Source organism: Bombyx mori, chromosome 1 (assembly GCF_030269925.1).
Source record: "Bombyx mori chromosome 1, ASM3026992v2".
NCBI lineage: Eukaryota > Metazoa > Arthropoda > Insecta > Lepidoptera > Bombycidae > Bombyx > Bombyx mori.
Genome location: NC_085107.1, coordinates 16,140,946 through 16,165,216, shown reverse-complemented (window position 1 = coordinate 16,165,216; position 24,271 = coordinate 16,140,946). Strand labels below are relative to the sequence as shown.

The 24,271-nt window shown below is 34.6% G+C and overlaps 1 protein-coding gene, 1 long non-coding RNA gene and 1 other non-coding gene across 3 annotated transcripts; 1 reads left to right on the top strand and 2 right to left on the bottom strand.

Moving 5' to 3' along the window:
- Positions 1–469: 469 nt before the first annotated feature.
- Ldh (lactate dehydrogenase) lies at positions 470–12,450 on the bottom strand (the record flags this gene model as incomplete). Its single annotated transcript, NM_001102463.1, is given in 8 exon segments — positions 470–1,908; positions 2,248–2,489; positions 3,073–3,295; positions 5,882–6,006; positions 6,876–6,993; positions 10,396–10,523; positions 12,149–12,276; positions 12,344–12,450. Coding segments are annotated over 6 exon segments (996 nt in total).
- A 5,298-nt stretch (positions 12,451–17,748) lies between these two features.
- Positions 17,749–18,475, bottom strand: LOC110386415 (uncharacterized). Its single transcript, XR_009973950.1, has 2 exons — positions 18,285–18,475; positions 17,749–17,870 (listed from the first exon to the last, which is right to left on the bottom strand). It is a non-coding gene; the product is annotated as an uncharacterized LOC110386415 (long non-coding RNA).
- Positions 18,476–20,971: 2,496 nt separating this feature from the next.
- LOC101736071 (uncharacterized) lies at positions 20,972–23,722 on the top strand. The gene is made up of 3 exons (XR_009973941.1): positions 20,972–21,169; positions 22,232–22,362; positions 23,636–23,722. It is a non-coding gene; the product is annotated as an uncharacterized LOC101736071 (transcript).
- The last annotated feature ends 549 nt before the right edge of the window (positions 23,723–24,271 follow it).

Sequence of the window (24,271 nt, the reverse complement as noted above, 5' to 3'; positions counted from 1 at the left end):
GCTCATACATCAAAGTACCATCACCACCACCACTCTATTTCTACTGATTAGCTGAGATTTACAATTGAGATTTAGACCTCTTGGCGGCTATCATATTGTGATGTCTAAGGATTTCTGTACTTACTTAACGCCAATTAGGCCCTGAACTTATTCACTTATCACATATGTATATATTTGCAGATATAGTTATGTGCATTAAAAAAAGCATATTTTTGACAAGTTTTTACTTTTAAAACCAGATATTATTATGTATCGCGTAGGCAGTTTGCCTACATTAGCCTTTCTCTCTATATGTTTGCTGTTACAACACGTACAACGCATGAAGAAGCTTCGGTTTAAAATAAATAAAAAATAGTGCTGTAAAAACATCTAATACAACAGACACATCGTGTTCACGTCTCAAGATCACGCTCTCACGTGTCGTAAGATCGTCGTTCATTTATAGCAAAGAAATAATAACATCATTAAAAAGTCAGTTTCCTTTATTAACCAAAAAGTAAATTATCAAATAGGAAATTTTAATACACGGATATTATCATATTATTATTATCATAGAAAAACATAGGGTTAATTAAACAATGTAAATAATACATTCGCAAACTTTTAAGAAAGTGAAGGAAAAATTATAAATGTCTAAAAACTGAGAATATTAAGTGAGGTACCGGTAAAAAATATAAATTACTGGAACTCATTTAAATTAAATAGGCTAATGACAATCAAAAATCCAATCTTGGGTACAAAATAGGCAAAAGGGTATACAATAATGTTACGATATTTTAAGTAGGTACGTATGGGTTCACTTGATCTATGAAACCAGGTATTGGCAGTGGGCAAGTGCTCGCACAATCATAGAAAAATATATCTCTTAATAAATGTACGCTTTATCTGTAACCGAAGAACAAGAAGATGACATAAAGATGTGACTAGAGGTAGTAATGAGATTTTTACAAAAGCTGTCGTTCACTAGAGATCGTACAATTAATTACGTATGATCGAAAAAAATTTAGAAGAATGAGGTTACATTGTTTTATTGATTTTGCTGTCAAATATTACTTATATGTCAAACGATCGAAAACGGTCCCTAGCACCCATCTGCTTATTATACGAGCTCTGAAATTGCTATAGCTAAGTGAATAGATAAATCTATTTGCTTTCTGGCTTTAAAGCATTTAAATGCACAGATTAGAGGAAAACTTAACAATAATACCGATTTGAGAGCACAATTGTACCTATAGTAATCTTACGCACTTCTTAATCTCTTCTGGGACATTGGCACATATGGGTACATTTGTTTTTATTTTTTTATTCTTATAATTACGCTAAATGGCCACTTATGTGGATATATATAATGTTTAATGAATATTTACTACTTTTGTTAATTTTTTTACTTAATGCTTTCAATATAAAATAAACAAATCAGAATAAAGAGTATCAAAATTCATGTTTTCGTATGTACTTTAAAAAATTCGTCCCTGAAGAGGTTAAAGGATTCGACTCCATCTAAACTCATTGAATTTACCAAGAAATTTAAATGAAATGCGAAAACAGGGTTGTATATTAAAAGTAAAATGCACGTGATTATACACTAAATACGTAAAAATAATAATACAACTCCAAAGGAATTAAAGCAAACATACAAAAATGGCTCGCAGCCTGTTACGGTTTTGGTGGGTTATTCATATCAACAACACACTCCGCTCAACGCACCAAAACCACATTCCTTCGAACTCGGATGCATTCGCGTTAGAATTTAATGTCGTTCTGCACTTTAGCCATGACTTTAGCAGATTTCCGAAGCTGTGCCACTTCAAGTTCGGTTAGAGGCTGGCGGATGACGTCAGAGACTCCACAGTGACTCAACACGCACGGCAGCGACAAGAATACTTCGTCTTCGATGCCGTGCTCGCCCTAAGGAGAAACGGTGACATTAGGCCAATTTACATATCATCAAGATTACAGTATTATATAAAACACTAGCGACCCACCCTCGCTTTGCTTCGGAAACATGAAATTTTATTCTTGATTTTTTACGACATCCCATTAGAAACCTCAAAAATAACAGTATTTCTCCACTATTTAATGGATGGTATTATACATATAAACCTTCCTCTTCAATCACTATCTATTAAAAAAAACCGCATCAAAATCAGTTACGTAGTTTTAAAGATTTAAGCATACATAGGGACAGAGAAAGCGACTTTGTTTTATACTATCTAATGATTCATCATAGCCCATAACCCAGATTACCTTGAGATAAGTAGAGACCGCGTGAACGCTGTTAGCGTTCGTGAGTATAGCCCTCACGATCTGAGCCAGCGACAGTCCGATAGCCCAGGAAGTGTACCCCTTCAGTTTGATGACTTCGTAAGCACTTTTCACGACATTCTCGTGAAGCTCCTTCCAGTTCTCAGGATCGTCGTCGGTTCCGATCTGATTGTTGAGATCACTGAGGCGTACTCCCGCTATGTTTACTGCAGACCATACTGGAACTGTGTCCAAAAATTTACGTTAGGATTAAACGGGGGTACAATTATTATTATTATTATACACGAAATATGATCTTTTCGCATTAAAAGTGTACAATTTCCAAAAATATTCGAAATTGAGTTAATATGCGGAATCATTTGCTATCACCAGTAAGTATTTTTCTCATAAATACTGTCAAAAGAGCGTAGTTTAGATATAGTTTTTTTTTAGTTATTTATGTTTTGACTGTATTAATAAAATTAATACATAATTTTATCTTACTTTAAAAGACAGATAATGTAACTGGTAAAAAATGAATGTTGCAAAGATGATTAATATTAAAAATATCACATGGTAGTAAACCTTTAAAACACTCACCTGTAAAATTAGTAAGTTTTGAGATTATACGGTTTTAATGCAAGAGGACGATATGTGTTTATCCATTGGTTGATAACACCTATATTGTTTATATTTATACCGACAAATTAAAATGTCCCTATCTTTTTATGATCATAGGAACGTAAGCAAACTTCGTTGTTTGCCTGTGGGTAGAAATAAAAAAAAAGTTAAAATGTAAGCAATATTCGCTCGATAAATTCCCCTTACCGCTGCTGTCTCCGTGTTCGCCGATGATGTAGCCGTGGCAGGACGTGGTAGCGATACCGAGCCTGTCCGACAGCAGGTAACGGAACCGTGCCGAGTCCAAGTTAGTGCCGGACCCGATGACGCGGTGCTTGGGCAGCCCGCTAATCTTCCACGTAACATACGTCAGAATATCCACGGGGTTACTGGCGATCACCAATATTGTGTCCGGACTGTACTTTATCAGCTGTGCGGATCAACAAAATAATTAAATTATGAGACTGGCGATAATACATATTAGACAATTAGGAAAACACAAGAAAATATATCGAGGGGTGAAAGGCTAATTCGTTTAAGCGACGTTTTGCTTATCACGAAATGTTTATCTTTGTTATTATTATATAATAAGTGCGTAATAAAGTGCGTTTTATTTCGCATTAGCATTAACAGTGCGATGTTTTTAATTCAACTTCAATTATGTTTACTCCTTTGAAATGGCTGAAGTTTTTTTTAGGATATTTTTTCCAAATTTTAAACTTTTCAAATGGCTCTCCTGTAAAGTTGCAAAAATGTCGGTTAAACCAATTAGCCTTTTACAATCGTTATGTATTTATCATACATGAGTCGATGTAAATATGAACTTGACCCTACAGCACTATTTGATACTAAGCTATTTGATGCTTAGTGCTGATCGGAGACTTGGGACAGCAAAGCGAACATTTTCGCATCGCTTCAACCATATTATACATACAAGTTATTTAGATTAAAATTTTAACTACAGTAAAAGAAAGGGCTTAAAACATGCGCAAACTAATGGTAGTTTGATATTCGAATCAACTGAATCGTGTTTGCCAAGACCGCTGTAGTTAAGAATTGGCAAACCGTAATACATCTAATAAAAAAAAATTATATTCGATAGTAAATCATTTGCGAAAACTAAGCTACTGTCCTTTTTCGGCAAGGCCAGTTTTGGTATTAGTTTTACGGCGCATTTGAACGGCGACCTCATTGTTCAAAGTTTGAGAGTTTTATTTAGTACTAGCTGACCCGGCAGACTTCTTAGTGCCTCAATCGATAAATAAAAGACCTAAGCTTTAAACAAACAAAAGAAATCCGTCCGATGGGGGACACATCAAAGGAAAAACAAAACAAATCGGTCCAGCCGTTCTTGAGTTTTAGCGAGAGTAACGAACAGCAATTGATTTTTATATATACACCATTATTTTTTAACTAGTACAAAAATTTTAAGGACATATTAGGGAAGATATTATTATCACATATGTGACGGAAGAATCTCATAATACCTTTAAATAGCAAAGTTATTATCATTTGCTTATTGTAAAAAATCTCACTGAAATCATGGACATATTATTTTACAATCCATTCATTAGTTCATTGAACTTCATCAATGGTATTCCATCCTACTCATTCGCATTCGTACTGTCGCACTTGTGACGAAGGTAGCCTTAGACAATAAAATGAAACAAAAGAACATGTGATGTAGTTATATACCTACTTTATTTAATTTTCTAAATTCTAACCTCTCCTTCATATTCATCCGGGCTTAGGACCGGCAAAATTATGTACCTTTCTACAATTAATTAAATACGTATGTGATTAGAAAACAATAAACAAATATTAAAATAAAATAAGGTATTCTGTACTAAAAGAAAAGAGAAATTTTGGCATATTTGTGAAGTTAGAATCAGGTGCTATTTACAATAATTATTTACATAGGTATTATTTACTAAACTTACAAGTATTTCAATTGTCCTTCGAAATGTCCACCACCATTGTCAACACACAGACGGGCTCGTTTCATTAATTTGTTTTTAACGAGAGAAGTACGCTTCTCTGTCTTTTCACTTCCTGAATAGCGTCCAATATGCGCTGTTTTAATCATTCGAGCCTAATTGGCTCATTTCTGTACACACGTCTCTTAATTTCACTCCACAAAAAGAAGTCCATGGGCGTTAATTCTTGAGATTTTCTGTAGTGATATGGATGTAATCCAGCCTTATTAATAATCTTCCAGGCACAGGATTGGCTGATGTTAAGCCGTCGATCAGCGTCATTTGTACTCCGCTGGGGATCCTCTTCAAAATACGCTAGTACATCGTCGTACAGATTTTGTTACAACGCCGGTCTTCCTCGTTCTTGACTATGTGACCGTGCGTGGAATGAACCGTGATCAAGTAAACGCTGGTAATGTGGCCGTCGAGCGTTCGGGTGTCTTCCCTGTACATACGTACAGCTGCACTCGCGTTTTCTCCACTCAAAAAGTACGCACGAAGCATAGCTACATACTCCCGTGATGTGAACTGATAAGCCATCGCTTCAGGGAAAACTTAAATAAACAACTGTTGCAACGTAAAAAAACATGCGCACACTTCCGCTAACAATTTAGCACTGTTTTTTGTCGTTGTTGCGTCGGGGCGCGGCGCGGGCGCAGAGGGACAAGGGGTGGCGGGCTTCGACTTGAGTTTCCCGGAATTTATCAATGGAGCAGCGCCCCGTAGGTACCCAAACCCCGCCGCACGTACCTACTATCGGTCATTGATTGATTTTTTTATAATTATTTAGCGTTTACCAGTTATTACGTATTTTTGTGGACAGTTTTCAGACTTAGTGTTTTTCATTTTTTAACTACACAAATATGATTAGTTAAAGGTACTTATAGCCCAGTTAAATTTTTTGTACTAATTAAAAAAATAGGGGTGTATAGATATTGACCAGCTGCGTTCCTAAACGATACGGTTACTAAATTTTAAAAAAGAGAGAATGCATGCCCTAACTAAACATGCCCATACCCTTGGGGAAAAACCATTTTTACCTGCGGGATTATTTGTTTAAGAACATCGGTGTTTCTCTGCACGAGATCGAGACGAGATTCACCTTCGCGTTGTCGAACACCAGCAGTAACCACGCAGATCTTCGAGCCAGCTGTTATAGAATAATCTGCGAAAAAACATTAACATTAAATTTAAGTCGCCAAGTTTTTGCATTTTAAATTTTATGCACAACGATTTTCTAAACATAAAACTATTTTTCTATTCATTAAGCATTTAAAGGTCTCTGTTGAGTGTTTTTTTCACTTTTTTTACGTGATGAGTGCGAACAATCGCCTTGAGATATAATAATAAGTTATATAGTCCTATGGTTGCCCTAACGTTCAAAACGAAATGTATTATTTTTTCGCAGGATAAATAGGCAGAACGGAGTGTTCTACCCGTGTCAGTCCACTAGACTCCAAACACCAGTAAAATATCTTAGATTTACGTGTTATAAGAAGCATACTATTCAAATAATAAAATTCATTTATATTTATTACTGATGATTTATCTAGTGAAAGAATCTATCTTTGTTACTGTCGAATTATTCAACCGCGCATATCTGCATCTCTTCATATATCACATAATGTGGATACTCAAATTCAATTTGATTTTTAAAAAATACGACACAGTTGTACTTCGAAATAAGCCCTAGTTTCTTGCAACCAAGCTTGCAGAGACAATACGAAATCGCGCGTAGATTTTATTATCCCATAGATCACCTTTGGACTCTCCGATATAAATTTAAAATATGAAGTATTTTTCGATTGGTATACCTAATTCATAATATACAGTAAAATATAGAGAAAATAACTAAGTATATGTTATACTATATCTATACTATATTATACTATACTACGTCTTGGAAAACATATCAACTAGAATAACAAAATACTACGGTTCGCCGATCGTAGCATTCAATCTAAAATGATATTAAACAAATAAATAAAATTCTTAGGGACTAATAAAATTGTAAATTAATAAATCTCCGCTTACCCGTACTAGATTGGATCTTGGCGTTCCTCATGAATGCTGATCCGTGCTGCAGGTCCATCATCTCTCCTTTCAATTTGTCAGCCATCATGTCTACTAGAGCGATGTTATTCGTAACATTCTGTGCATTGAAACATACTCTTATTTAAGCACCCATAATATTCTTGTAAACTCAACAGGCTCTATCTACAGTGCTAATCTAAAAAATCTAAAATGTACTATTTATTACAAAGAATTTGCCACTCAAAACGGTAATTTGTCAAAAGTAAGCTACAAACAAGCGATTCTATCTTTCTATTTGAAATTCAAATTAAACTTGATTAAAGAAAAGAACAAGTACATCAATATTGTATCTACTATGAATACTCGTGAAAGAAAATAAAAAAGTTAACCATGATTTTCACTAAAGATTAAAGTATAAGTAGCAATTCTAATCTATGTATAAACAGGCAAGGGCAAGATAGTTCAATACCTTTTTCTCATGTGCTTTCAACAATTTTTTTTTTTTGTATCTATTAAAGCGATTGAGTGTTAATGATAAAAAAAAACATTGCGAAAATAAGAAAAAAATTCAAAAACAAAAGAGAATATATGTATAATGCATAAACTAAATTGAAATTTTGAGGTGTACTGATCATGGTAGATTTTCGACGACTGTGCGAAAACTAGGAAGTACAAAATTATGAATGGCCATCGTGAATCAATACTATTCGTCTATTATTATTTTTATCAGTACTACCATTAACGAAAGTGAGATAAATAAATATGGTTTAAATACAAGCCAGACGAAATGTCATTTGGAGCAATTTATAGCATTGCACCGATGCGACGCGTGTACGTACGTAAAGGACAATCTTATCTACAGTTCTAAATATAAAATTAAATAACGGATCCACTATCTGATTCCGTGATGACTAAGCGATTGTTGCTGCAATCCGTAATCTCTGCTGCAGAAACACGGGGTTTGGATTTTTCATTCCGGGTTAATAATAAACAATGTTACTTTCCTGTTCATCACATTAATTGCGGTAATGTCCGGTTTTCCCACAGTTTCACGCACCGAAGTTTTAACCTACTATTGAATATTTAATAGTATAAAGGACAATTACATAGATGAAAGTAAACTCGTGAAAAAAATAAAAACTATGTGAAAATTTAATACGGGCGAAGTCGTAAAATATTTAGAATTATTTTTATAGTTGGTCAAAAAGCACTACCTAATTATTATACCTAGTGATCATTTTTAATAAAAGGTTCTGCTACATGTGTAACTTTATTAGTGTAGTATTTTTTAACGAACGTTATATGGTGAATCCTTATTATATTATACAGTGTGGTTGGAATCCTTATGGTTTTTTTTATAGAGGTTTTCAAATCAATGCGTATTACCAGTGCCGGATTAACTTTGTAGCAAGAGTAGCAATTGCTACGGGCCCCGCGCGAACGGGGGCCCCGCATATTTAAACCCACTCATCTCTGCTCGAGCTTAATTTTTTGAGTGACTTATGAAGAAAAAGTTGTTTGTATAAACGTGTAGAATTTCAATCAGCCTGATAATCAGCTCTACAAAAAGTCTGACGTATGCAAGCACTCTTACCCGACACAGTGTTTTTTTACCACTTTATACTTATAAGAACCCATAGTAGATCAAGGGCTCTCTGAAATAATTTGCTACGGACCCCGCGCTTGCTTAATCCGGCACTGCATATTACCTATAAATAATGTTTGAACCTATTCACAACTTCGAGAGACTCGGTTTGTTTAAAGAAATAAATTAGCAGCGTTAAATATTAGCTGTTCAACTTTATTTCAATACTAGCGACCCGCCCTCGCTTCGCTTCGGAAACATTAAAACACACATGAAACAAAAAAAATAAAAATAAAAAAATAAATAAAAAAAGTAGCCTATGTTCATCAGGGACAATGTCGGCTTCTAATGGAAAAAGAATTTTTCAAATCGGTCCAGTAGTTTCGGAGCCTATTCGAAACAAACAAACAAACAAATCTTTCCTCTTTATAATATTAGTATAGATAAATTCACTGAGAACATCTAGGACTTTCGTGACAACAATACGTTCGATTGTATTACGACAAACTCATTATTATATAGTGAAACCCGGTAAAACGCTCCGCTATGAATATTGGTAATTGTATGAACAAAAATATCACTTTTTTTAAACTTTAAACTACTCACGTACCGCTCAAATGGTACTATCACAATTCTTTCCCGGAACGCGAATTACAACCAGTATAAAGTTTCATTACACGGTTGTAATGAAACTTTTATGACGAAACGTTTATGAACCCATATAAGAAATACAATTTTTAAAATTTAAAACAATAGACAGATACAAATTACGCAACTACTTAATCTTTAAAATGAAGATATGATTTTTTTTAAAGTGACAGACATAATTATAAGTTCCAACAAGCTCAAACCGAAAATTTGCATATTTACACACAAGCTTCAATTAAAATTTCTACCGCACAAATCTACTATTACCGTAAGATATTTTGACGTTACATACAGACTGCTCACCAACACGCCATCACAGAAGACAAAAAAGAATCATTATATTAACTTAAAAAAACAGTTGTGATTTTAGTGGTAGACTACAGAAATGTGGGGAAATATTGCCTTTCCTCAAAGATTAGACCATTTTGATGATATCACAAATGATTACGGTACTAGTATCGATGACTTGAAGTCAACCTCATAAACCCAATAAGTTTTATCACGATTTTGCCATTATCAAGCAATTCACAAATCATAAATACAAACTCAAAATTAAACAAACTTTCTACTGACTACATTGCAATAAGCCAATATCAATACTTGAAATGTTGATTTTGTACATAAGAGCAACATCTGGCCGAAGGAAATCGCGTAAGCTAAAATTAACTATGACACCGTAAATCATTGCTATATTTTCCTTGAACCTGGTTGTTTCAATATGTACTGATGCATATATTCTTTCGAACTTTTACCTGGTAGAGGATCACTTTTGTCGATTCAATTATTGTAAATTATTATTCCCTGCTAAGAAGAAGCATGAACATACATTGTTTTAATAAATAAATTAAAAAACTTAGTACGAAATTCATTGACGTACATTTACATAGAGTAAATATTTTTTTATATTGGAAGCCTCTAGAATGTAAAAACTTTAATCTTTGAAAATCTGTAAACGATGTTAATAAATTATTTCCGAATTATATACTATGACTAGCTGTACCCGTCCGCTACGCTAGGCATTTAAAATTAACATTATTATTTTTCACCCTCACAAAGATTCTCATCATAAACGCCCCCGCTGTAAACTGGTGTAGGGAGTCCAATACTCCTATAAATATTAGCCTATCCATTAAGTACATGTATTTTCTACATGGATACCAAGTTTCAAGTCAATCGGATGCACGGTTCAGTAGTTATAACGGAACATCCGTAAAAACCACTGTAGATTTAATATATTAGTATAAATAAGGTTGAAATATTGTATTTTGTATGCTTAATGGTTCTCACCTGCGTCAGCATAGAGAAAGCTGCGGCCATCCCAACCTGACCGACCCCGACAATGGTCACCTTGCTCCAAGTTTCGTCCACCTTCTCGTGCACGGGCTGGAACAGCTTCTTCAGGGACTCCATCTTGTCTAATAACATCAGAGCGAAACGTGAGAAAGTCACACCGCCTCTTTTACTCTTAGAGAAGCTTCGAATTACTCGACCTATGTCCGGAAACCGATATGTCTTACAATGAAACGCTCAAGTGGTTTTAGGGTAATAACCTTGTATTCAACTTGTATTTGTACAGTAGTGTAAGCAATTTTCGACATTTACACATGGCTTTACAGATCAATATCGTGTTCAATCACTATTTTTTTGTTTAGCACCTAGACTTGCGTGATTCTAAAACAAAACACTCAAACCGAATTTATGTCTCAATTATTAGTTTAGGTACCTCTGTTTGTCAATTTCGTTGAAAACGATCAGTTAGTTCGTGCACGAGGTTTCGACTAAACGCGATACGATCGTGAGTGGGACGATATTATGTAGATAGCGCGATAAATTAGTTCGAATTGTTAAGTACGAATAAATGTGGTTATCGCTTTTTTTTTTACGATACTTTGCTGATGATCCGGTACGAGTGCTAAGATTAAGCCGTTTGTAGACCACGGTTCGTCACGCAGTCAGACCACTGCTTAAAGTTTACCATATACAGTAATCCTTCTTATAACACGGTACTCTTATAACGCATTTTCGTATTACGCGATTTCAATCCCTCGTATAACACGGGTATTCCCCATATAACCCGGAGTTTTCACAGGCTATACATATTTCTGTACTGTGAAATTCATAATGATTTGTACAGTTCATAATTAGTTTCGCGTACCTTTGCACATTGTGTCAATTGTGTTGTTATAAAATTAAATTAAATTAATTGATTAAATTTGTATTCCTAGGTTTTGAATTGTAAACACATTGGTTATGTAATATAATATTTATATATATTATATTTATATTATTATATTTGTTATATATTTGTTATTTTTATATGTTATTAGGTCATACAAGGGCGTTATGCAAGAATGATCCTACAGCACGGTTTCTTATAACGCGAAAACAATCTACCGTGCTTTAGTGAGGATTACTGTATTCAGTGACAAATTTAAATGAATTTAAAGATAACGTTTAAGCAAATATATTTTCTAAATTAGTTTAGGGTAAAAATCAATAAAATTTTCATGTTTGAGGTTTCGGAGTTTTCATACTTCGTCATGCGATTAGTTTAGGTTTAGGCAAAATCACACCGAATTGATTTTTAATGAAACGCAAGGTCAAGGAATTGTGGCACAAGTTCAAGGGCATTAAAATAAAAAAGGCTCAAAAATAATGTGAAACAAAAAAAAAATTACGCACTATTTAATTGAGCTTTAACCAACATAGCTGCAGAAATTTTTCATTATTAAAATGTAATTTATTGATGAATTGATTTTTTTTAAATGATCAAAATCATTTAGTATCATTAAATTACTGCGTCAGTAAACTGGTAATAACGGGGAATGTTAATTTTAAGTAGAACAAGAGAAGCGTTTAAGATTCAAAAGGTACTCATCACATTTCACAATGGCTGCAACTGCACGCATCCTGCATCAATCAATAATCAAAGCGAAAAGCGAAAAACTTTTGGTTCGCAAACAAATACGTGTACGGTAGAATTAAAAACTCACGGTAGTTCTCGCAATGCCCGTTGGTGTTGTTTGTCGCCATCTCAAATATTATTTAATACTGTAAGCAGTTAAAATACGCTTTCAAATATGATCAACCTTAAATAAATCAGGATAATCTCATTTCATGAATAGCGAATTGTAACTGACCCTGCCCGACCGTAGTGTCTTGATAGGAAATCGAAAACAAAACGAACAAAATAAAAATAAATCTAAAATGAACAGTTAACACACAAAGTTAAATATGAAGGATAATACAAGTCAAATCAATAACGTGCACGAGTTCTACGTGCACAGCAAACTAACTATTGAGCGAGACTGTACGAGAAACGAGACAGTACGAGTATAATCTATGAGCGATGAACGAGAGTGCAGAGCTGAGCTAAAGTATAAAGGTGTCTTCCCGCTGTTGCACCACGTTCAAAAAGAGGAGAGGGAAGCCGATGACTCATTCGGAATTAATAAGAACCGATGTTTTATAGCACTGTAAACAAATTGCACTTTTCAGAATGAATTTAGACATAAGGAAAATAAAGTTGATTAAGTTCAACGGTTTCACAGAGTAGCCGGGTAATGAATTGATGGACTTAAACGAGGTTTGAAAAGAGCGGCCTAGCTTTGCTCCTCGCGGTACTGACATCTGTGAGCGATGATAACTACTCAGGATCAGATAGGCCGTATAATTTCTTACTTATAAAGGCAATAAAAAATTAGATTCACGTTAGATTTCGATTATTATTCTTGTTTATACAAATTGTTAATTTTTAACGCCCTTATTCAAGGATAACGGTGTAGTTGATTGACTTGTTCCTGACCTCGTTTACAATCCGTATTAATCTAGAATTAGCCATATGTACCTAATTAATTTGACATTGATCTATAACAACGGATTACAACTTCTCATGAATCTAATAGAAAATAATTTTATGTACTTTAACGTACAATAAATTTACATTTAATTTAATTTACCAAAAGAATATCCAATTTATAAGATAAGGCTGATTCTGCAAGTTTCCTTCGGACAGTTTTTTTTTCCTACCTAGGCTGATGGTCTAGACTCTAGAGAGACCATATCAGCGTAACTTTAACTAGTAGGTGAGCTCACAGGGCTCAAACCTGATGATGTTGCAAGCACGAACCCTAGCAAAAGCCGTGCTCCGCAGAATCTAGGTGCCACCGAATCGGACCCATCGCGACTCACTGAAAAGATCCGGCGAGAAACTCAGTGTGCTGTTTCTGTGGGTTAATTTACTCGCCGAGCCCTTCGTCGCAAGCGACGGGTTCGACGTGGACGATGACCGGCTTGGACAGTAAATTTTGTCCTGCGTATTAAAAATATACACAATTATTATCCTTCATACAAGTGAGTCGTCTATTATCAAAGGTGGCAATCTGTGCATTTGGACACAAAAAATTTATTGATATGTCAATACAGATTGAGTTGAATATAATCGTCTCCTTCAAAGAATACGGTTAAAAACCTGCATTAAATAAAGGTTAATAGTTAACCTGTTATTTATCTAAAATGTCGTTCCGAAGAGTTTTGTGACTGCCGATGGAATACAAAGTCAATAATTCGTTTTTCTGATTTACCAATCATTGTCCAAAAGTCAGATTGCCGCCTTTGATAATAGTCGACTCAAGTATTTTACCTAGATTTAAAAACGTTAAGCGCGATCGTAAGACCATAATGTTACCAACAGATAGAATTTTATACTAATACTTACTGTTTTTCTTTTTGCAACTAGTGAAAGTTACACTCTTGAAAGCAAAAGGTCATATGAAAGAAAGAAGCAAGTAAATTTTATTTTTAGAGATTTTAACTAATAAGATAGAGATTTTCAATAGAGGGCTTACGTTTCCATTATTGTAGACAAAGAATACGTACTAAACAAATTAAAAAAAATAAACAAAAACTACGTGGAGGCGGCAATAAAGCATTAATCATTATTTTAGCAAAAAAATGACCACAAAATGTTGCATTTCCGTTTTAATCCTCAAAAATTAATATCATGACCAAAGTTTAAAATAGTTCAAAAGAGTTTATGAACAATTATAATTAGCTGCATGGTTCCTTTTGCCTATATTTCGCAAGAAGTTAACGTATTAAAAAGTTGAATTCCAATCGGGCACCTACTTACGGTTCAGTTAGCGTTCCGTGGGACTGGTCACGTAGTGCTTGGAGTTAGTGAGGGTTTGCGTCTGCACGAGTGGCCGGCCGGCTGCTTCGCGGATCACACTCAAGGTGACCTTCAACAATTCGTTTTGAATGCCACGGCATCGCGCATGCTCGAATTAAATACCATCGCCAAACGAAAATACACCGCATTACGACAGCACAAGATTCTTTTTATTTGCTATCCAACGTTTTGATTTAGGATTTCCATTTATTAAACGACTCATTATGAAATGATGTGCGTTTTCAACCATACGTAACGTGCTTTAAGAACTAAATTTGAAATCATATTTTAACATTACGGACTTATTGCATTTACAATAATGAAAAAGTTTATTTACTGAGTTGTTGTGTGTCATTTGAACCAAAACTGGCTGTTTCTTTTTTCAGAATTCAGACTAACTACAAATTAAAGCCGACAAAAGAAGGCCAAGGAAGATTTTTGTGGAAAAGTTAAAACCGGTTTTTATTTCGAAACATTACAGATTCGAATTTCTTCAACATAAATTTAATTTATCTTGTAAATATTTGAATGAACTTCACATTTTACTAAAAAGACGAAATCTCTTTTTGCTAAAATAAACTACACGCAAAAAACACTGTTCATGTTGCAATAGGCACCTTGTCTTGCCAAGTTGCGTGATTTAATATTGCACAATAGTCTTACCCCTTTTCACTCTTGATGTCACTTGAGTTGATTTTCGGCGTGCTTTATCTTTAGACTCGATAAGTTGTTGATAAACAACATTATTGATCCCGGAGTTCTGGATCGGACATGACAGATTTTCGTTGATAATATTGGATTACAAAACAACACAATATGTATTCAAAATTGGCAGGGAGTAAAATCCCAATAGCAACCTTCCTATTAAATAATAAATAGTATAATAGAGTTTGGCCATTCCTTTGTTTTTTTTTATGTAAAGGGATACGTGCCACGTTGAACGCCCCCCAGCTTAAGGTTTTTTCTTCTGTTACGGTTAACAATAACAAATCCGCCCTGTCCGCCTACACCACGAATAACAAATAAAAATAATTTTAAATAGCATTATTGACTTGGTCTCCGCCGTATATCCGGTCTAAATAAGCTATCCTTGTTGCGTACATAAATTAACGAGATTTTTACTATTATTCCAATATCTAGTTTTTAGCATCACATCACTCAACGTTTAGCAGAGTTTATCGATTTTACTGTGACCAGTACATTTCGAGTGTCTAGCTATCTGTCTTTCTATGACCATCGTATTCAAGGACATTCAAGGACTCGAGGCCATTGAACAACGAAATTTCTTTCACCAATCATTATTTTACTGTAGATAGTACTAGCAGCGCAAAAATCTATGGATGCTGGATATAACTTTTCATGCACATTGAAGAATTAAAGAGAAATGTATTTTTATGCATAACGGACTTTTTAAATTTAAATTAAATTTTTAGTGAAAATCATTAGAGCACCTTTTTGTTTTCGCTTAGAAAAAGTCCTGTTAACATTTTTCGGCTCAGTAATAATTATCCTTTTGGACAACATCGGCCCGTTATCCATTTTTATGTGTACCTGTATCTGGAGCTGTTTGAAATGTTTTCCTTCTCCGTTTCCATAAACTTCGAGGAAACAATAAATAATCGCATATTTTTTAGAAAATAAAATCCTGCTTCTTTGTACGTGTTTAGTTGATTTTCTATATGTCTAATAGGTTGATGTTAAATGGTTATTGTTTCCCATAAACACCTTAACGTCGCTAATTCCAACTTCCTTGAGGAATGAGGTTGAACTCTCAAATGTATTGTATAGCGGTTGTCTCAGCCCTCATAGTGTGAAGACATGTTTGCTTCGCGGCAGATATAGCAGGAGTATGGTACCTGTCTGTACAGCAACTTTTTTTTTAAGAAATTATATAGAACGTAGTGCAATTAATTAGATCTATATGTCTAATAGACTCAGAAATAGCTGCACCGATTTCAATGAAAATTTCAGGAAATATTGCGATTGGCCTAGCGAGGATCGTATGGTAGCTATGGGATCAAAGTCAAATCAAAGACCAGCCAGCAAAACCGGCCGGTTTGACTACTCAATAAATAATGACAATGTAGAGCAGTGTTTTGTTTTTGGATTTACTCATTGTCGTACCTCGGCTCGAGAACCCTTGTCCGACATCATCGATGTTAGAAAGAATTGGGAATAAATTTACAATATTCATTGTTAATTGGTTACAACGATATAAATATGTAGTTGAAATATACCCAAATAAAAAAATAACAGTTACAGACATGTGTGTACGTACAACAGTTTAAAAATTAATTAAAACCGCTTTAAATACCAAGCAATACTAGTAAGGATATTAGAGCGAAGTTATAAAATTATTATATTGTCATTGGTATTTCGTGTGCAAATCGATAGATTAAGTTTGTGATCAAGGTGACCGTTTTGTAGTCGGTTAAAATGACGTTCAAAGATTTCGTTACATACAGACAAACATACATACACATCAAGCTAATAAAAACGTGTACCAAATACCGTTATTCATTGGTACCAAATTCAGTGATCGTGTTGAATAGCACACATCAAGAGAGAAATTATTATTTGAAGGCCACGAAGAAAAATATGTTTTACGGTTCACCAGACGCTATATAGTTAGCAGACATTATTTCTTACCATATATCTATTATATGTGTTGTGGAGTACTAAAATGCAGTGAGGAATTTGTTTTGTTTAATTATTTAAATAGTACCTAGCTGCCTGTTTTCTTATAGAATTATTTGAATGATAAGCACCCGTTAATTTTAGTTTAGGAACTGTTCCTCATAATTATGTTCAGTCCACAAAGCGAAGAATCTTAAATACCGTATGGCTTCAATTGTTGATTCCAGGAGAACGTTGAATCAATGCTTTAAAATGAGTTTCTGCTTGGATGCGTGTTAATGCCGATGCCAAGAAATTATACAGAAATTGAGTCAGCATAATTTTTGACGTTTCGAGTTTTATTAGAATCATAAAACCCATGCAGCAGGTAAAAAAAAGTAAAAGAAAAAGGTAACACTGTATACAGAACTACCATTAAAATATAAACACGCATATCTTACACGCTCTGTAGTGGCGTTTTGTTCAAACGATAAACTATATTAAATCATTATAGCTTCAGGAATAATTTTAATGAAAAACGTCATGATCCACATTCCTATTAACACTTAGTAAATACCTACCGAATAGTAAGTACCATGTAGCTTTACTGGTGGTAGGACCTCTTGTGAGTCCGCGCGGGTGGGTACCACCACCCTGCCTATTTCTGCCGTGAAGCAGTAATGCGTTTCGGTTTGAAGGGTGGGGCAGCCGTTGTAACTTACTTGAGACCTTAGAACTTATATATCTCAAGGTAGTGGCGCATTTACGTTGTGGATGTCTATGGGCTCCAGTAACCACTTAACACCAGGTGGGCTGTGAGCTCGTCCACCCACCTAAGCAATAAAAAAAAGCAATAGTAAATATTACTTTATTAGTTTTTACTGTATTTTTGCAGCGATTTCATTCCCAGCAACAACCATGACCTTTGTCTGTGAAACTGCATGTTTTCTCGTCCCTTTTCCAAGGTAGAGTTTGTCTAAAACAGATATTTCATCAGCAGCGCTATTAAATAAATGTGTTTTATTTCTAAAAGTAAGTTTCGTCGTTGTCTTCCTACAAAATATTTAAAAAAATATGTTATTGTGTCTTGAAGGTTTTAAAAAAGAAGACATATAGGTTGCTTATTTAGTAAAATATTAAATGAAACAGAAATAAGTCGAAACTAATTAAGATATAGGTATGCAGGTAGTGCATTTTCTATAATTACAATGTTAGGTTAGGTTCGTGAAACTAAAATGACAGAATTAAAGACAGATTTCAATCAAATCTAATTATTTCGCTCCTTGTTTTGCATTTTCACATTCACTTTAGTACAATTGTGTTTAATTGTGTATGTATAACAAAATAACATGCATTTAATAATAAACGTCTGTATAGAAAAATGAATTACTTATTAATTGTTATCGCTTAAAAAGAAGATTAATTACGATCGCGTAACGAAACTACTTATAGAGATGACTATTTAATAGTCAGATAAAGAAATTTAAGTTGCACAATTTGTAAGTTGTTTTCATAATAATTTTAGTACTTTATAACCTTTAAAAGTTTGAGGTTAATGACACTGTTCGCGTTCCATAAAAACTCGACACAAATAGCCGTCAACAGACGTAGCTCTAAAAATAAATGCAATCCTAATAAATACTCGCACAGTAATATAGAGATCAGTTTGTATAAGGTATGAGAATTTTTAATATAAAATAAGTAATACCATATAATTTATAAATCTATACTATGTATCTACTAACTGTAACTATACTGAGACCTTAGAACTTATATCTCAAGGTGGGTGACGCATTTACGTTGTGGATTTATAAGGGCTCCATTAACCACTTAACACCAGGTGGGCTGTGAGCTCGTCCACACAAATAAGCAATAAAAAAAAAAGTTGACAGTTACAAATTCAGCCTTAGTTTTTTGTAAGGAATGGAAAAAAAATTACACATCATATATGTCAGTTTAAGTAAATCGCAAAAAATTATTGTGCAAATTGTTCAAATAAGCGTAAGCAGTGTAGACGGTGTATTGGTCACGTAGCGTAGGTCGGAATCGACAACATCGTCTTCGCCAAGTAGCATTGACTAATCTCACAACTCAGTCATGCACGCATCTTGTCACGTTCAAAACTATTGTATAAAGAAGAGGGGGGTCCATATTAGAAAACATGAGTGAAAACACGTCATATTCTCTTTAGCTTGTGTTTTTCGTAACAGTCGTGAAATTTCCGTGAATGTCACTGTCGCGTGTCGCGTAGGTATATAAATTTATTTGTTAACGTTACGACATTCTTTCTTCTGTATTCGTTAATGAGATTTCAATTGAACTCTGAAATTTTTTATTACTTTTCTTAATTATGTATTTCTTTTCAAAAATTTATGGTAAGGAATTTCATTCGTCTTTGTTTTACAATTATGTTCGTCAAAAACACTGTACTGATCAGTCATGCTAAAATTATTCTACCATTAAAAACAGTCATTCCTTTAAACTTTTTTTATTGCCTCTGTAAATAGACGAGCTTACGACCCACCTGATGGTAAGTGGTTACCGTCGCTCATGGACGTCAGCAATGCCGGGGACACGGCCAAGTCGCTGCCTACCTCTGAGTATTCTCCCGCAAGCCTCGTTTGAAGAAGGACATGTCATAGCGCTCGGGAAGCACCATGGAGGGGAGTTTATTCCAAAGCCGGATGGTATGAGGCAGAAAAGATCTTTGAAAGCGTACTGTTGATGACGTGGCTGTTCCACATAACAATAGAGGTGTGATGGTAAAAAAGAGATGGAGGCATCATCTCGAATAATTCCTCAGAGCATTTCCCATGGAACATACGGTACAAAGCACAGCACAGGTCTCTCCGTAGACCCAGACGTTCCAAGCGCTTACGCAACTTTATCACTTATATACAATTTTAACATAATACATGTTGAGACATACATACCTACTTATTTGATGACTTAAATAAATACAATTAGCAGGTACCTTCTGACTCATACATAATCTTTCAGTTGAATATAGGTAGGTTTTTGAAAATTAAAATAGGTAAGTATTATCGTCGCTTGTGGCTTCGGTTGAATAATTTTTTATTCATTTAAAATAAGGTTTTGTATTCATAATTCAATATCAGATATGCTTTCACAATTTTAACACCTGGCTACTGAATACAAAGCGGGATTTAACTATAAAATATCTCTTTCTGACCACGATCAATTCAAATCCGTTAAAAACTACATAAATGAATGTCCCCTTTTATAAAATGATAGCATATTATATACGAGTACGTAACGTTTTTATTTTAGTTGCAAAAACGTTACCTACTTATTATTTAGTAGGTATTCTTTACAGAGAATATGCTTTGTGACTGAGAGGGTTAATTCTATAGAATTATATGAAAGGCGCATAGTATTGAAAAAAAACCTTTATTAGAGTTTCATGGTCAACAACTGCCTCTAGTTACTAGCTTACCCTGCATACATCCACGTATCTAGTCTTTTTTAATAGGAAATATTTAGACTGTTCTTATAGTCTTAAAATTTTAATCTATTCTATTTATACCTAAGTTATATTTATGTAAAATGTGTTTTTAAAAAATACGGTTTCTGTAATGGGTTCCGAGTGAAATAACGTTTGTTCGGGTTACTATGTATATTCCGTCGTTTGATCAATGTAAAAATTAGTAAGGTTTTTTTTCGGGTTGTGGCGCTATTGATTGGTGGTTGAAAGCACACGTTATCCTAGTCTTTAATTTAAGGCATTCAAAACAGCATAGCAGTAAAAAAGTGCATTCTATAATATTTGCTTGTCATCAGGAATGATGATATCAACCAACACTGATCAATGCGCTTAAAAAATGCATTCTCAGATAAATAAAACTGACTTAATATTATTTACTTTGGGGATTTGACGAGACTATTAAAATTATTATACCAATTGATCGCCTCTGGCTTAGAGGTTAGTGCCTTGACTTGAATCTTGACCGTTTCCGGAGCTCCAGTTGCAACGCCCTTTCGATTTACACAATTCTAGTACCAAAAAGTTTAAGTCCAAAGTAGATTAAAACCATAGATAAGTAATCGAATTTACTGACAGTTCAAATTTCCGCTCAAATTGAAAGACTGCGGCGTCAAAAATAGCTGCATGAATATAGTATTTAAAATATATTTTAAAGATTTAAGACCTTTAAATATCTACTCAGATTAAAAGTAGAAAGTTAATCGACGCCCGATTTAGATACGATAACTAAACTTTACGGTCATGAGTACTTGGAGAATGGCAGGACTGAAGTAAGAAAATGAAAATTTATTTCATGATAAATACTAATGTTGGGTCATTTAAATGTGGGTAGTGAGAGAATATGTTATAGTATTCGGAAAGTACGATCGTCATGGAATTTGCTCATTGTCTTCTATCATCCAAGTTCACTGCCAATTCAACTTGGGTATAGCATTGAATTAAAAACCTTTGCTTGAAATAGCTTTGAAGATGATAGTTGCATGATCGAGGTCGTGGACAGAATTCCTGAAAGATGCGAATATATATGTGAAGCTTATCTCTCTTTAGACATGCAATAAATAACATTATGGATGGGTATCGTGAAGTTAAATTTGATGTTTCAGGCATTTTAATAATTAAAGAACTCTTAACAGATTATTTTAAATCTAATCAATTCCAAACATTCTTTCTCTCTCCCTCAAAATACATAATTTTTGTTGATATATACTTTTGTATGTAATTTTTTTGGAATAACAAACTAAACTTCAGAACCCAGTTTTTTTGTCCTCGGACATTATTTAAATATATGTATGTATATAATTTAAAAATTACAAAACCGCGCTTAAATATCAAAATCAAACCTAACTAACAATTAACTTTATCTTGTTTTTGATCCTGTGAATACTAGTCTCCAGACCAGTTTAGAGCGAAGTTATAAAATTATAGTATGGTCATCGGTCTTGCGATGATGCATGCGCAAATTTTCAAGTTAATTGGATGTCTTGTAGTCTATGAAAATGACGATCAAAGATTCCCTTACATACAAATAAACATATATACCACGACAATAAAACCATTTAAAAAAAATTTACACGTTCTGGCTTTTAGTTATGTTGTACCATTTCATTAACTACAAACGGGTGTATTCTTGAACGCTTTATTGCGCTTTTGAATCGTAAACGTACGGTGTGCAGCGGCTTGGCCCTGCCTCTGGCATTGCTGACGTCCATGGGCGACGGTAACCACTCACCATCAGGTAGGTATGCTAGTTTGCTTACAAGGCATTAAAAAAGGTATCGAGTCTTGCCCATAAATATACATAGGTACTTAATACATAATTTTTGCCTTTCTAGTTACGTAAACTACTCGAACATAGCGGCTCGTACTTTACGCAAATCTCTGAAAGGAAACTTAAAGGAGGAAGCATCCAAACGTGATAAATCGTTAATCAGATATTTCTATTGGGCTAATGGCGAAATTTTACGTGAGTGAAGCACGCAATTAAATTACATTTTGTATACCGTAAAACTGAGAAGATCCGACGAGAAACACAGTGGGCTGTGGGTTAATTTACTCGTCGAGCCCTTCGTCGTAAGCGACGGGTTCGGCGATGACGGTGACCGGTGCTTGAGGTACCGAAAAGCACCGCTAATGGATCAGGAGGATTCGTAATGACGTGTTTAGGGCGACACGCGTCGACTGTTTACCAATCGGTCCACAGGATCGGGTATGATAGGTAGGTACTAATTGTGTTTTAAGCTTATTATGCACGATCATTCGTTAACTTTAAATCAATGCAAAATACTAAACAAAGATGAAGAGAAGAACTTTTCCACGAGAATAGTCTCGTCGTGAGGATCAGTGCAGGAAGCAATGTATTATATTATGTATTAATACATTATACACACGCTTGGTTTGGGAAACGTATCCCAAGCTCTCACCAGTAGAGTGCGATTAGGTATGTTTAAACAACCGAAATAATCGCTAATCGATTCGCGATTGTTTTTAGTCGATGAGCTCACCGCTCCGTCTGGTTATCTTTTGCCCACTTCAAGTCGTATTCTAATAATTCAAACTTTTTGCTAACTCGCTTGGTGAGCAATGATGAGCAGTGGCGAGGCAGGTTCTTCTTCTTCTTTCTAGCGCTTTCCCAGTCTAGTGCCAGGGTCTGCTTTCTTACTTAAACTCCTCTACTTTACCCGGTCTTTAGCATCCTCCTTGGTGAGGTTCATCCCCATATCTGCATAGGTTACGAAAAACTAATATAATATGCGTAATGTGCGTCATGGAAAATCGCAATTGTCACTGAAGAGAGATTCCTGGTCGACGAAAAGAAATCTCTAAAAAAACGATGCACGTGCAGCTTGGTGTACGTGAATGATGTCAAACTCCTTTTTCGATTAATGTATTTATAATATTATGGTTTTCTTCATTTTTCATCCTTAAATCAGCGAGGTGCGTCATCTTCAACATTTATATTATACGAGTATACTCGAATATTTAAAATTATAGATAGAAAAATAAATATCATTATTCTTTTAAATACTTCATTAAAATATTGGACGTTACTCGTTGCTAACGCTCGCGCTGACCTGTAGCAGGTATCCTACGCGCATTCACTGTCGCTCTGTCTCTTTCTAGTATGGTAGCGTTAAACGTTTAACGCAACCTTGTTGGAAGTCGCATTAGAAGTTTCACTTCAATAATAAATAAAAAAACAATTTGATTGCAATATAATGTATTGTATATTCTTACAGCTGCCGGTCAAAAGCCCACGGCGGATAAGGAAAGAACTACAACTTAGTTATTGGTTGTGTTATTCGATTAATACATGATTACTTTTGTGGAGATGTTTTATTCATGAAATAGGAAGCGACGTTAAGAAAAAAAAGTTGCGTAAATGTCATTTTTAAAAGTTCGTGGATGCAATAGTTTATTCGTATGCCAACAATGAATTTTTGAATAGGGTTCCATACCAAGTTCGAAAAACCAAACCCTTACATATTGTTTTGTAATCTCACAATAGTTTCGCTTGGAAAGGATTAGTACTATTGTTAGGTAGGCAGCGGCTTGGCTCTGCCCCTGGCATTGCTGAAGTCCATGGGCGAAGGTAACCACTCACCATCAGGTGGGCCGTATGCTCGTCTGCCTACAAGGGCAATAAAAAAAATTGTTAAACGAAGATCAGCGTTTCCTAATCCGAGTCCCAGCCTTATTAGCCTGTAGTAATGAATTGTGTTCCAATTCATAAAAATCGTTATTTGTTTCAAAGTTTAGTTTTCAATTTAAAAAATATATATTGTAAAACTGAACTTATGAAAAGGGAATGAAAAAGATCCAATGCATATAAGCGAAACAAACAAACCCAGCATAAACAAACAATTTCGTAAAGA